We start from the raw sequence: 15,574 nt of genomic DNA, 5'->3' as shown, positions 1-15,574 counted from the left end.
GGATTTTCTGCGTGGGAGTCGCTGCCGAGTCTCCACCGCCAGGCTGGAGCCTTGGGTCTGGTTAATGGACAGCTCTGAGGACCAAGGCACGGTAGCGGCCGCCCCCCACCCACCCCCAGCCTCTCAACCCGGCGCCGGGCTCCCGGGTCTCCGCGCGCCCAAAAAGGGGCCATCGCGGACAGGGTTCCCCAGATCGCCCCAGGGCTGATTCCTAGCTACTCTGTAACCCCCCCTCTTCCATTTCCTTGGCTCTATCTCCCTCCTCAGTCGCCCCCTCCCTTGTACAATTTTCCAGCAGTTTTCCTTGTAGTTGAAATCTTCGGGGTCCCTCCCTGTGTTTTGTCGCTAGCGCGCCCCAGGCGAGACGCCGATACCACTGATCCCTCTACAGCCCTCGCCCCCAGCGCCACCTCACTCCCTTTGCTTGGGGTTGGCTGTCCTGGATGGTGGGCACTCTTCGCGCGCAGCGTGCCAACCAGAGCGATCAGCCCTGGGAGGAGGGGCCTGCGTGAGGGGGTGGGGGTGGGGGTGGGAGGTGGCAGCCGCCGCGGCCAGTTTCACTCTCTGCCCTAGTGACACTCGGATCCCAGCGCGCCCTCCTCCCTGCCCGGAGAGCCCGGCTGTCTCAACTTGGGCAGCTAGCCGGAGGCAACGAGTCGCCGACTTCCCGGACTGAGATTCCGCCGCTCGCTGCAGGCAGTTGCCAACAGCGGAGTCCCCAAAGTGTAGGTGACGGCTCGTGCGGGCCCGGGCAGCGCTGCGGGCTGAGGGGCGGGGTGGGGGCTGGGGGCGCGACGGGCTTCGATCCCGGCGGCGGACGGCGCGAGCCCGTTGCGGCGGCGCCCGCGGGCCCTGCCCGCCCAGGAGGGGCCGGGGACGCCCGGCCGCCACGCTCGCCCGCTCTCCGCTGGGCTCGCCGGGGCTCTGCCAACCGGCGGCTGACGTCGGCGCGCCCCTGCCGAGCTCTCCTTTTACTACAGGCGGCGGGTGGCTCCGAATGGGCCCCGCCCTCGTCGCCCCCGCCCCCCGCGTGCCCACACCTTGCCGTTTATATAGAACGCGCCGCGGGCTGGATCGCGGCTCTCTGGGACCGGAGAGTTGTCGGGGAGGAGAGCGCGAGCGAGGGAGCGGGCGAGCTCCGAGGGGGTGTGGGTGTAGGGAGAGAGCAGGTAAGGGCCCTCGGTTCCCGCTCCTCTGCTCGCGAGCCACTCGGGCCCCCCTTTTGGCAAAATCACAGCAACCTGAAAATTGATTAAACAGAAAGAAAGAGGCGACCCTCCCCTCTCGATTCTCCGCGGGCGAGGAGCTGCGCGGCTCTGCGGTGTAACAGGCTCACACGTTGCTCATCACATGTTCAAACATTTCCCTTTCGGGGAGGCTCGTTATTTTTAAGTGAATATTTTCGTCTTTGTTTTGATTTTTTTTCAACCTTCCTCGGGTTTTTATTTTGATTGAGTTGGCGGCCCGCGGCGGATTGAGAGAGGCGGGGGCAAGGAGCCCGCCGGCGCGCGGGCAGCCCACCCAGGCGATTCCCCGCGCGGCCCGCGCCGGCCCGGAGAGCGGCCCGCGCGGAGCCCGGGGAGGCCGGCGGCGGAGCCCAGAGCGCCGGCCGCACCTCTCGGCGGCCCCGGGGGTTGCGAGCGCGGCCCTGGGCGAGCGGGCGGGCGGGCCGGAGCCGCGGGCGCGGGGCGCGGAGGGAGCGCCACGCCGCTTTGTCTCTTCACTTCTGGAGCAAGGCGAGCGGCTCCTCCCGTGGCCGGCCGCTCGGGCTTGAGGCGGCGGCGGCGGCGGCGGCGGCTCCTCCTTCACCCCTCTCCTTTCCTCCCCACTCTCTCGTAGGCAGCGGCGGCGGCGGCGGCGGCAGTGGTGGGGAAAAGCGGATTCCGCCCCGAGCCACACCGAGGGGAGCTCGCGATCGCGACTTGCCGCCCTAAGCACTCTCCGAAGTCCGGCCCGCTCGGCGAGGACTTCCGTCTCCTGGGCGACCCTTGTCAAGCAAGCTGGGATCTATGAGTGGAAAGGTGACCAAGCCCAAAGAGGAGAAAGATGCTTCTAAGGGTAAGCCCGCCCGCCCAGTCCGCCGGCTTCCCTTCCCTTGGTTTCCCTCGCCCCCTCGCGTGCGCGCCGCCCTTCGGTGGCTCCCTGCCTTCCTGCTGGAGCCTAAGCTGCCCGTGACCTCTGCGACCCCGGGCGAGAAGGGGGGGGGGGGGGGCTGGCCGCTGGGTGGGTGGGGGGGGGCTGGGGTTGCACCACTTTCCCTCCTTCCTCGTGGAATTGTCGCCCCGCGAGTGCCTCCAGCCTCTTCCACTCCCCCTCTGGACGCACCGTGGTGGCGCTGCGGGCGACCCGAGCTGCTGCAGCCCCGAGCGCCGGGAACAGCGCTGCCTGCTACCAGCCGGCCGCCTATCTGTGCGAGTGCATGTGTGTGCGTGTGCGCGAGTGTGCATATGTGTGCTGCGCGGGTGCAACATGGTGACATACTCAGGAATCTGCCCCACTCTCAGAAACCCAAGCTCCAATCCACCTTCAAACCCCTCTCCCCGCCCCCAATGCAAACAAAGAGCCTGGCCGAGACGCCTAACCCCTCCCCCCACGCTCCTTTCCCCCTCACACCCCCTACTCCCCCAACTCTCTACCCCCTCCCCAGAAGGCAGGAGCTTGCAACCTTCAACACGCCGCGTGCAAAAGTGAGCAATCCCGGTGCCCCGGCGCCGCCCGCGCCGCGCCTCGGCAGCGCAGCCTCGCCAAGCCCCGGGAGAACAAAGGCTGTTGTCCCCTTGCCACTAGTGCCCAGCGGGAGCGGGCCTCCGCTGGGAGGGAGGAGAGTCCCCTCCCTCCCCTCTCTGGGGTTCAGCCGCCTGGCCCGGGGCGCCAGCCGCCGGTCCCCCGGAGTGTGCATCTCGGCCTGGGGCCTCCCACCGGCGGGTTGGGGAGGCGCAGCAGAGTAGGGCTCACACCCGGGGAGAACTCAGAAGAAGGAAGGGGGGGTTCCTTCTGACCCCCGCCGGCACTGGCCTTTGCCTTGCGAAGGACCCGGCGTCGCTCCGGAATGCAGACTGGAGACCGCATCCTTGGAGACCCGGGTGCGGGGAGAGGCACAGAGAGGGGTGTGGTTAGAGCAGTTGGGAACCGGCAGGTGCCTTAGAGGCGAGCGTCGGGCGGCCACAGAGCAGACGCTCGAGTGGGCTGGGCCGGCTCGAGGTCCTCAGGCGCGCTGAACCGCAGCCCAAGTGGGGCTGCACAGAGGGAGCCCCGGCTTTCGTTGACGGGGCCCTTCATTCCTCCCTGCACTCTGGGGCCCCCTTGCCTCCCACTCCTGTCCCTATTCCTTTTTCTCATCTCCTCCTTCTCGCCTCTCCCCATCTGAGAGCTTCCCTTCCCCAGGAGATTCTAGGGCAGCACCAGCCCTCCCCCGCTGAAAGTTGTCAAAGTCTTCAGCTCAGGGCCTTTATCCTTATTTCTAAATGGAGTGGATCTCTTCCAATTAGGCAAAGCGTTGAGGAAAGGTGGGCAAGTTTGGGGGGGGGGCTATAGATCTGTGGTCCTGAGGGTCAGTGTTGCCACTGGCCTGGCTCAAGGCTCCTCCCTACCCACTCCCAGCTGCTGGCTGAGGTGCGCAGATTGATTGAAACAGTCACTTAGAAAGTAGAACTCTGGGTGTGCATTTCCAGAGCTTTCCTATTTGTAGTTTGTCTTAAACAGGCATTCATAGGTTTAAAAGAAAATGCCTTCAGATTTGCTGAAAGGTTTTGTTCTGCCGTGAGGGCCTGGAGAGGTAACTGCAATGGAAGATTGTAGCGCCAAATTGTTCTAGGCCAGTGATTCCCTTCTGAATCTGGGAGTACTTGAGATTTGTTTCTGGGATTTTAGTTCCCGATTTCCAGCAGGTGGTTACCTAACATTTATTTTAGGTTACCTTTGGGAGGACCCTGAGTCCGAATTCATTCATGGAAAGTGAGTTGCTGTCTTAGGAATATAATTTGCAATTGTCCAAAATGAGTAACAAGTCTGGAAACATTAGGACAGGTTTCTGTAACTAGATAATGATAATTTTTACTAGGCGTATGTCATAATATTTTATGATGTTGACTCACCACATTTGAAACGGAATACCTCTCTGTAGGAATTATGTAATTAGCATTTGGAATTATGGTTGTAATTAGAAGAACTTAAAGTAATTTTATAAGACAACTTTTAAGAAGGGAGTTTACTTTCCCCAGGAGATGGGAATCTTATGGCTGCTGAGAGCGGGAGTCCCATTTCTGCCTCTGTTGGTTGTTGAATTTAGAGCATTTTGAAAATAGTCAATGCGTGATAGTTAGCTTTTCCTCCTTTCAAGTATGTTCAAAGCCTTATGTGACCAAATTTTAAAGACTACTTTTTGTGTTAGAGATGAAAGATACCAGGTCTATTTCTATTTTAACCAATAAAGTTTCATGAAGAGGTTTGGTTATTTACACATTTCCTACAATTGGATCATTTTTAATATTTTTCTGAGTTTAAGGGACTCATGAGCACACTCTTTGCATCATGGCAGAATATAGAGTTGAACGTTTAATAGATACTTTGAATATACACATATATGATTTTGAACAACAGTGTGACAAATGGTTGAATCAAGTCAATTATTTGAATGAATTTCATAATCTGCTTTCAGAGCCTCCTGTTCATTTAAATTCAGCCTCCCACCCCATCATCTGGGGTTCATGCCCACAGCCTAGAAGATTATAATACAGTATAGTGTTTCTAGAGTTCTTAAAGCACAGATAGTAGGGAATCACTAAGTTATTTTGTGCTGCTGAACGAAATACGGCTTTCACACACATCAATTGCCAGTTGTATTTAAATGACATTTTCTTCAACTCATGAAGGTTAAGACCAGTCTCAGTGATGGGCAGTGATCCTTTATAATCTTTTCAGTAACGTAGCCAGATGAGATAGTCTGTCCCCTTGGAGGGTGGGGTGGGATGGGAATCTTGATTTTGTTTGAAACTATGAAAATGGCTTCTTGTGTAGCAAATCACCTTTTGTGCATTTCTTTAGGCTTTGTATAAACTTTTAATTTGGCAGATAGGTGTATAGTTAGCTGCATTCAGCTTCTGAACAGGAGGACCTATTTCCATTTCAGGGAAGAAGAAAGCATAACATTTGTTTGTTCAAGTAGATAGTCCCTTAGCTTTGACTCACTCTTCTCTACCTTGTCACATAAAATCTTCTCGGCAGTTCTCTGTTGGTAAAGCACTCGGTTAAGGCTGTGTCTGGTTTACCGCAACTGTGTTATGTGACATTCAGAAAACGTGTAGCCTGCTGACAGATAAAACCAAACCATCCCTGGATTGAGTAAAAGTGCTAGCCAATTCTCGTTTTTTGGAATTACCATTTGGCTTGTAGTTACCTGTTTGAAGTTGGGTATGTGTTTTCAACCATGTGCCTAGGGAGAGCCATCTCAACCAGGCAAGTTTTGAGGCCGTGTAATGTAGGCTGTGGTTTCTCTTGGTGAGACGGTCTGTAATAGCGTCAGGCTGGGCTTATGCTGGCTGCCGGTGATGGACGACAATTCCACGCATAGCCCAAGAAGCCAGCCACTTGCACAGCTGTTGCTGTAATAGATTGTGGTGCCAGTGTGCATTTGTGGGTATGGCTCATTTTCTGCTCCCTTCCTGTCCATTTCCAACAGTCTCTCTAACCATACCTAAGGACAGGGCATTGTGGTTACACAGCCAGCATATCCAGTATTGAACCATGAATGCCATTCCAAAAGATCATCTTGGTCTTGGTGGATTACTGCAATAGCTTCTGTCAAGTGTCTCTCTCAGATTTGGGCCGGGCAAAGCAGGTGTTTAGAGGTATTTTACCCACAAGAAATCATGACGTTGGTGACTTCTCACTAAAAACTAACAATCATAATCTACCTATTACTCATGTAGGGACTTGTTTTTTCACCTTGTGAATAAATCGTCATGGACCAGTGGTTTTACGGAGTGTCATAAACCCCATGTTTTCTTCTATGCTGAGGATAGTGGTCACTGGCTTGATGAGAGTGTGTGGCCAAGGCGATCTCGAATCAGAAGTGTTAATCTGTTTGTGGGGATAGGTGTAGGAGAGGACTGCACAGTGCCCCCCGCCCCAGTCCTCTTCATTATGATTTCTAGTGGTGTGCAGCTTCTTTATTGACAGAGGCTGAAGCGAGAAGGAGGAGCATGTTGGGACATGGGTTAGGGTTGCTGTATCTTCTTCCTTCCTGAGTGTTCCTTCCTTGAAGTCTCTTTCGGGTACAGTTCAACCCATTCAAGGCGTTTAGTGTGCATCCTTGGGGTGGAGATGTGGGTGAGGTTGGAGGGGGGAATGGACTTGGGTTTGGGGCCAGGGTGAGAAGCAGAAAGTGAGCTGTGGGTGAAGGGGAAAGGGTTGAGGCCCATGCCTAGGGCAGGGAAATGTATAGTGGCCCTGAGAACAGGATCAGAACAGGGGACAGATTGGGGGGTCACAGTTTGGGTGGTAAACTGGGGGGCTGAGTTGTGAGGCAGTGAGTAGGGAGATGAAGCTGTTAACATTCCAGGTCTCTTTGCAGCTGTGCTGTTTTATGTTCAAATCAACTCCTCATTCTGGGAATTACAATCAACACAGAACAACCAGAATGTGTTGCAGCTCTTCAAATATATCCAATAAAAAGGCTTTCTAGTGTCTGGTTCATTATGGCTTATATTTTTGGAGTTGAGAAATTTGAAAGGAATAGAAAATAATTGCCACGATTAAACGATCCAAGGAGAAAAAAAACCCATGAATTAAAATCCTGCTGGTGGAGGGGATCCCACTTGACTCTTTCCTGGTCAAGCTTAACACATATGCTTTTAGTATTTAGTAAGGAAGATAAACGTCTGCGTAAATCATTGTCTGTGGTCACCAATTTCTGTTTGCCTCTCTAGAAGACACATTAGCCTCAGGATTTCTCAGCACAGGCTGAGGAGTGGACTTAAGGTTCATTGTACTGGGAAACACGATTCATCTTGGTCCTTATCAACTTGAAAGATAGCTTATCTGTTTGTGATATACTGGTTCTACAAACTCACTTGAATCAGATTTTTGACAGTTTTTCTACTGTGGCATTCTTGTCACTTTGGTGAATGCCTTATCTTGATGAACCACTCATTAGGGATGTGGATATCTGGGTAAAAGCATTAATTTCCTAAAGAACGTGCAATAGTGTATAGTGATCATTATGACTACCACGCCAGCCTGCAGGTCTATTTTCTCCTTGAATTGGAGGACCATTTATTTTTTTCTCTAAAGCAGTATTTTCCACTGCTCCTGAAAATGGCAGTTTCATATTAGGAAAGAGAGAAAATCTTGGCTCTTGGGGCACGATGGGAATGGGGACTAGTTTATTAAAAATCTGGGTTTGTAATAGACAAGAAACCCAAATTACAATGACTGTATGTTGAGATTACTGTAAGTAAAGGCCCTATGCTTTATGCTTGCCTTTATGCCCTATGCTTGCCTCTGCCCTTTGAAATTACTTTTAGCATTGAGTTGCAGATGGAAACGGTCTTAGTGTCATTGGCTAATGACATTCTCCAGAGCCAAAGGGCAGAGAGGGTAGTAGGTATCCTTGTTGATTCTTTTATTTTATTTTTTAAAGATATTATTTATTTATTCATGAGAGACACAGAGAGAAAGAGGCAGAGACACAAGCAGAGGGAGAAACAGGCTCCATGCAGGTTGCCCGACGTTGGACTTGATCCCGGGACCCCAGGATCAGAACCTGGGCTGAAGGCAGACACTCAACCACTGAGCCACTCAGGCATCCCTGATAATTTTGAACTCTGGCAGCACCCTTGGCTTTGGTTGGTGTAAGGCTGGGGTCAACATTCTAGGAGGTGCAGTAGGGTTGGTGTGACCTGGGTTGCTTGCTTGGCCTGCCTGCTCTCACCTTTCTGTGGAGACCTCAGATCTGGTTTGGACAGTCACTATTTGGCCTAATGGAATTCTCAGGTGTACATGTCTTTTCTTTCTGGATCCTGTCAGGAGGGCTGGGGAAAAAAGAAAAAGAAAATATCTTTTGGTGAAAGGCAGGCCTGGTCAGAAGCCAAATTAGAAAATAGTTCATTAAAAAAAAATAGAATGAACCCAATTTCCTTTTGGGTAATTGATGATTATACACAGTAACTTACACAGATCTTAAGTGTGCCTCTTGATTAATTTTGACAAAAGTTTACACCCATGTAATCAGTATCAAAATCAAGATATAGAATATTTCCATCGCCCCAGGGAGTTCTCGCATGTTCCTCTCTTGTTATTCCCTCTTCAAAGGCAGCTTCTCTTTTGATTTTTGTCATCATATTTTAGTTTTGCCTGTTATTGAGTTTAATATAAATGGAATATTGCAGTATGCCCTTTTTGTTTCTGACATTCAGTCACCTCCCCTTTCAGGAAGATTCCTTTCCCATCCTTTCTCTGGTTTCTTGGGGACTCCCCCAGTACAAAACCCTGTTGAGTGCCCATAAAGAGTATTTGTTGAATGTTCTGGGCAAGGTAAGGAATTCCATTAAGCAAGGGTATGTTCGATTCATCATTTAATAACAATGACAATAATAATGATAGTTATCATTAGTATAGTAGCTTCTAAATTACTGAGTACTTGTACAGTAGGCATTTATTAGTTTTACATATATCTCATTTAAACCTCATGACAGCCAAACAAAGTAGTGATTAGTGTTTACCGGCTATAGAGATGAGAAAATTGAAGCTTCCACATAGAATGTAGCGTTATGAGGTCACATAGATAGTGGGTTGCACCTAGCACTGTGACTGGCATTGTAGTAATTAATGAATAATTGTGGAATACATGTACCAAAACTCATTGGTCCTATGCTATGTTCTATGTTCATTTCCAGTTTGCTGTCATATCAGAAAGTTGTCTGTTACAGAATGGCTCTGTCACTGTCTCACTTTGGTTTAATCTGATAGATGCCTGGGGATATTATCATTTTAACTAAGGACTGCCAGAGGCAGAGGTTTAACCCAAAGGAACTGATAATGTCTAGTTGACTTTCTGGCATCTAGGTTGGTTGGGAAAATACTTTGGGTTAGGGTCTTAATAGTTTTTCTAAGCACTAAGGGATTTGGCATGAACTATCTCCTGAGATCTTCCTAACAGTTCTATCAAGGATAGATATACATACTAATAGTATTCCCATTTGACAGATGAAAAAACTAAGTCTCAGAGACTAAGGCCAGTCTTAAGGTCACTCAGCTAGCAAGATGGTGGAGTGAGGGTTTGAGCCAAGTTTGACTGACTTCAAATCCACGTCTTTTGGGGGCGAGGGAGGGGCAGAGGGAGAGAGAGAGACTCTTAAGCAGGCTTCACCCCCAGCCCAGAGCCTGAGATTGTGACCTGAGCCGAAATCAAGTCTGCCACTTCACCAACTAAGCCACCCAGGCACCCATCAAATCCACCTCTTTACCACTGTGTCATAGTGTCTCCCTAGGCAACACAGGTGATTCTTTATCTAATCTCGGTTTGCACAAAGACAAAATTGCTTCCTGTTTGCCACTGTGGGCATGGTTAGGAAGAGTGTGCCTGTGTATACGTGCATGACAGCTCTAGGGCTATGGTCCTCTTGCAGCTGAAAGAATCTCTGAACATTAGTTGGGCGACTCTTCCCTACCGGGCACTATGCTGGGCCTCTGCACACAGAGACAAAAGAAACTCAGCCCTACCTTACAGTTACCCTTCCTTTTCCTCTGGCTTTGGACGTTCTTTTTTTTTTTTTTTTCATTGTGTACATCTTCCCTCAATTGGCCACTACTGTGACTTATAAGATTTAAGCATCTGTCAGTTTGAAAATAATGGTGCTTTTCTCCAGAACTGTGTCTTGGAGTTTGTTTCACCTGTGTTCTAAAGATGCCACTTCCTCTTAATTCACTGCTGGGTAAAACTCCCAGTTGTTTATTTTTTTCCCCTATTACATGGCATATGCTTTCAGCCTGCCTCTCATCAGAATCATCTGTCTCATTTCCTTCTCTTTCTCAAGCCTGCCCCATTCTCTCTGCTTCCCTCTCTCCTTTTCTTCCCCCTCCTTTTCTTGTCAACAGATGTCAGTGGTTTCATTAGCTGAATGGCGTTCCTTAGGATATATACTGGGCTCATTGGAGAATTCTCATTTCTGAATTTTCTCCCTTGACAGCTATATTAACTCGAGTGAAGAAATCTACTCCTTAAAGTGTAGCTCCATGGAAGAGGCTTTTCACTACTTATTATATAACTCATTTTAAATGGAAAAATAAAGTGTGAGCTTTATTTATTCATTCATACTGTTTATGCTGCCTTCCGTTAGATAATATTTCCAAAAATATATCTTGTTAATGGAGACACAGCCTTGAACTAGCATATTAATTATAGTTTTCCCAAAGTTCGGAATCCTGTAGTTCTCTGTGCTGCAGAACCTATGTTTAGGGGCTGTAATGAGCAGTAAAGGGTGTATCGCATGGTTGTAGGTAAGTTGAATAACAAACATGAAACCCAGGGCTCAAACATCCCTCCAAATTGTGGAGGTGGCATTTCTACTGCTCTTGAACTGGGGGCTAGTCAACAGATCGAGTTCTTAAAATATTTAGCTTGCTGTTAAAAGTAGAAGTAAACAACCGAAAGAAGGCAGGCTGAGTGCAGTTCTTGAACATGCCTATGGATATTTTCAGAATCTTCTTTCAAGCGTGACTTTGAAAGTATTGTGAATTGACCCGCTTATTTTGCCTTTGCTTTTGATTCTCTGTGTGTCTGCTTGCCTCTCCCCTCGGGGTGCGAGGGGCGGGGGGGGGGGGGATCGGGAACGTTCAGACTTCCAAGGGCTCTTGCGTTTGCGCGCGGCGTTCGGAGCGCTGAGGACGCTGCGAGCCATTCTCCGGGCTCCGGGCAACCGGGCCGGCCGCTCCTCGCTCGACGCTGCGGGTCCAGGGAGTGTTCGTTTCCCGACCAGCCGGGGACCGGACAGGACGGTGGCGCTGGGCGCTCGGGTCACCCGCGTTCCTCGGTCGCCGTGGATCTGGCAGGCGGGTCTGTTACAGACCTCGGTGTGCTCATGAGCCTCGTGATGTGGCGGCTGCCTAAAAAAGAAACACGGAAAAGTTGTGTCACCGAAGGTGAAACTTGGCGGAGCGCTGCTCAGCGCCGGGCATGACAAAGCGCCTTCCAGGCGGCGGCGGCGGCGGCGGCGGCGGCGGCGGCTGTGCCCACTTGTCCGGTGCCCACGGCCCGGCCCACCAGCGCGGGGACGCTGCGGAGGGAGCGGCCGCCCCGCTGGAAGGGTTTCGTGATCGCCGCGCGGCCAGGGGGCCGAAGGGCGCGAGGTTGGGGGGGGCCCTCCAGGCCCCCCCAGGCGTCCCGGCTCCCGCTACCCCGACCCACCCGCTGCGCCTCAAAGGCAGCCCCAGGAGACAGATCCCCATCAAAGCCTTGAAGTCAGGGCTTGGCCACCCGGAGAGCTTTGCTTCCTCTAATCCTCACTAGCTAATTCGGTTTTAGCTGTTCAGAAACATAGGAGGAGTCTTGAGCAGAACATTCAGGGCCGATCTGAATTCATTTGTACGCTTTTTACCTTCCTTCTGTTTCATTGCACTGATTTTTTTTTTCAGATTTACAAAATAATGCATGTTGACCGGGGACAATTTGGAAAATCTTACAACCAGAGATAAGAGTATCACCCAAGGGTTCCACTCCCAGGTTAATTTTCTGAGATTGTCCTTCCAGTCTTTTTTTCTCTGAATTTTAGAATACATGCATATACATGGGTAATCACCTTTGAGTCTTGGTGGGATCATGCAGTATAGACTTTGACCTGCTCTTTTCACTCATTAACATATTAGAATGCTTTTCTACATTATTAAATAATCTTCAGCGCCATCCTTTTTAGCATATGCACTCTGGCTGTGGACTCAAGGGTGAGGAAGGGGAGAGATGGTGATTTTGTGCCTGTGGGTGTGAACAGTTGTTCCGTACCACCTTGAACTCAATCTCACTGGGTGCCACAAACATTATCAGTATTTTATAAATGTGCATATATGAATATGCATATATAAAGATACATAATATATGCATGGGTAAATCTGTAAACATAAAATTAAATGCATGTAGACAAACATGCATATGTCTGAATAAAGGGACATGCAATATGCTTAGAGTAAATCTTGAAAGAATTGACAGTAAAAGGAATCTCTGAGTGGTTGATTGGCTTATAGAATATTTATAGTTTTCAAAAATTTGTATCTTCTATTTTCCCGACAGTGGACATATATAATGATAATAATCATATAATAAAAATAATATAAACAAAATATTGCTCATGAATTGTCTTCAAACTGCCTTTTCTGCTCCAGCTCCCACTGTTTCTTGATCTGGAATGTTCTACCTATTATTTCTACATTTTATGATTCTCCTCTTCTTCCTCCAGGAAGCCTGTCTTCCACCCTCCCCATAGGAACTGCTTACCTCCCAACACTGGGCTTCTGGCAGTGCCCATGGGCTACTTTGGACAAATCTCATGATGAAGTTTTCACTTGCTTATGTTTTAGCTTCCCAAATAGATTGTAACCTCCTCAAGGGCCCTTTTCGCAAAACACATGTTCAGTAAATGTGTTACTCAACCACAGCGGTCAACATCCTTCTTAGGTTTCTTTTTTTGGAACTCCAGACTATACCAAAAGCCCTTAGAATGGCAGCAACATTCCATCTGGATTTAATCTTACTAATTTAATTTGGGGTATAATTTCTACTTTATAGTAGGCCATCTTCCACGTAAACATGGCTACATGGTTAAAAGCACGGATTTTAGAGACTTGGGTTCACATCTGAGTTCCTGTACTTACTCTTTGTGTGATCTTGGGCAAATAATCTTTCTAAGCTTCTCCAACATGGAAGATAGTTATATTTTTCTCACATGCCTATTTTAAATATGGAACGAAATAATGTATGGAAAACATCAAAGACAGTGCTAGCAACATTGGGTTTGGTCAGTGGTGATATTGATAATACACAACTAAAATAGTAGTAATTTCCATATTGATTATTTGAGTTAGAGGGTTCTTATTAGTAGGCTTGTTGGCAACTGAAACAAATCTATAGATTCACACATTTGACAGTCATACTCCAATTTAATGGATTTCAGTTATACTAATTCATCCATTAATTTGCTTAATATTTATTGAATTTTCTATGTACTGTAAACACTGCTGTAGACACTGAGAATACAGCAGGTAGCAGACAGATAACGATCTGTGCCTTCATGGAGCTGATAATTTTGCAAGTTTACTTTGAAGAAACAAACTATCATTACACCAAGCACTCTAATCCATGTTGGTCATATGTCAGTGAATGGTGCCCATCATAGTGCCCATCATGGCCACTGGGGCCCTGGCCAGGCCAATCTACCAAGGGGGCAGCCTGCAGGGAGTCAGACGTGGGTTATTCATCTTCAGTCCAGGGATCACCACAGGAGAGCTTCCTGTACCTGCCTGGGCATCAGCATCACTTCCTCCCACATATATCCCCCAGCAGTGGCTTAGGAACCCATATTTTTTATGTCTCATCAGTTACGTCTAAGGCACAGTCAGTTTTAGGGACTTACTGCTTCTGGGCAGTGTTTCTCAAGCTTGCCCGAAGAATCACCTATAGGTTTTGCTAGAGAAAAAAATTGCCTACCCTCTTCCTGGTGTGCGGAATCAGAACTTTAGGAAGAGAGCTTGGTAATCTAAATTGTAAACAGTGTCTAGGTGATTCTTAATCATCAGGTGAGTTGGGAAAACAGTGTCCTGGAGACATCAAAGGACCCCTGGAAATTAGGTGTCATTGGGGTCCATAGCTTTCAACTCCTCACCTATATCCTCATTATCTCCACAACTGTTCAGTGAGTTGGAGCCCTGACGGGTGTGCCCAGCATCGTTAATGAACTGTGTGCTTCGGGTCCTCGGTGTTCTCCTGGGTTGGATTAATTAACCTCTTGCATTCCCCCAGCCCTGCTCATCTTGCCCATGCAGATGTTCTGTTTGGGACCTTCCTTTCTTCTTTGTGTTCCTCTTCTCTCTCCTCCTTGACAGTATCACCTCCAATTCTTCTTCTCACTGCCTCCTCTGTAGGAGAAACTAAGGAAGGAAGAGAACTTCACAGCCTTGACCCTTCCATAGAGGGCAGGGCTGGAAGGGAGCTTGGGAGATGCTCTCAGAATGGTAGAGGTGAATGCTCAGTTTGACCATTCTGGTGGCTTGAGCCTCTGTGGATCTTTGTGGGGTGGGCTCAAGGAGGTGAGAGTGGGACTTCTCAGATATCCTTCTGCCAATCCAGAGCACATGACAAGGGAACTCCCCTTCTTGGGTACCACCACTTTCCTGTCTATATCTAAGATGACGTGCGGGCGGGTAGGAGTGTGAGGGTTAGGTCAGGCCTAGGTACACCCCAAGCTCTTCTCATCCTCTAGGCCCCAAGTGGTGTCCCTATAATTTGCTTATGACCAATCAAGTGCATTCACCTGCTACTGCTAGTTACTTTGAGTTAAAAATGGTTCCTATTTCCCCTACGGAATTGGGGGTTCAGGCTGTATAGAATGACCTGGTTTGTATCACAAGAGCCTTTGGGACTTTGACAGATTTCACCATTTAAAAAACACACAGCTTTCTCCCTCCACCCCACTGGACATAAAAGCAACCTTTGAATTTGCAGAACAAAGAGCATGTCTTTAAAGGGCAGCATGCACAGAAAGGGAGGAAGGGAAGTAAGATAGTCCATCCTCTTTTCGGAGGCCATTGTCTCCAGACAAGTGACAAAACCGAACACCTTGGAAAATCTTGTATTGATTTTTAGTGCAGAGGGTATCTCCCTAGGATCTGAAAAACCTGGCCGAAGATAATAAACTTGTCCTCCTGCCTTTGAGCCAAAAGTTGAGTTGCTTAGTTTCCATGGCTGGAGGAAATGAGAGGAGTTGCTCTAGCGAGAGTGACATTTTTGCTAGGGTGCATGCTCTTGACCATATTGTGTACAGGTGAGGCTCAGTTCATGAAAGCTTTACTTGTGCGGATTGGACTCAGATGGTGAATGGGAGGTAGTTCCAGTATTAAAGGATTTACTGTTTTATGAAAAGGTTTTCTTTTAATAGCATCATCTTCCATGTATCTGAATGTTTCTTTGGGGACCAAGGATTACTTGATTAAAAATAAAGAAATAAACGCCAAGCCTGGAGGCCTCCTGTTGAAGCATTTGGGTTTCCTGCAATTCTAAGTTATTGCTCAAAGTGGCTGGTTTTGCTTCCCAGATTGTTTTTGAAACATTTTCTTTGTTTTATTTTTTAAAAAGATTTATATATTTTAGAAGTGGGGAGAGGGACATAGAGAGAGAGTGAGAGAGTCTTAAGCAGACTCTGTGCTGAGCATGGAGCCTGATGCAGGGCTCGATCCTATGACCCATGAGATCGTAACCAAGAGTTGTATGCTCACCAGACTGCACCATGCAGATGCCCTGAAAATTTTTATTTATTTAAAATTTTTTTATTGTGGTAAAGGGACAGCTTAAAATGTACCATTTTGATGATTT

The 15,574-nt window shown here is 48.6% G+C and overlaps 1 protein-coding gene across 4 annotated transcripts in view; it reads left to right on the top strand.

The window, feature by feature from the left end:
• The first annotated feature begins 555 nt into the window (after positions 1-555).
• FGF13 (fibroblast growth factor 13) overlaps positions 556-15,574 on the top strand; it is a 497,912-nt gene continuing 482,893 nt past the window's right edge. Inside the window, exons 1-2 of one of the 4 annotated variants that reach the window (XM_025460883.3) lie at positions 556-725; positions 1,840-2,058. In XM_025460883.3, coding sequence (XP_025316668.1) covers positions 2,010-2,058 — 49 coding nt within the window. In that variant the 5' untranslated portion in view covers positions 556-725; positions 1,840-2,009. Of the gene's footprint in view, positions 726-1,061; positions 1,170-1,839; positions 2,059-15,574 lie in introns of those variants that run through there. The other 3 variants (XM_025460886.2, XM_025460884.3, XM_035711547.2) reach the window with 3 other exon arrangements.

Source organism: Canis lupus, chromosome X, assembly GCF_003254725.2.
Source record: "Canis lupus dingo isolate Sandy chromosome X, ASM325472v2, whole genome shotgun sequence".
NCBI classification, from domain to species: domain Eukaryota; kingdom Metazoa; phylum Chordata; class Mammalia; order Carnivora; family Canidae; genus Canis; species Canis lupus.
This window is presented reverse-complemented; position numbering and strand designations above follow the sequence as displayed.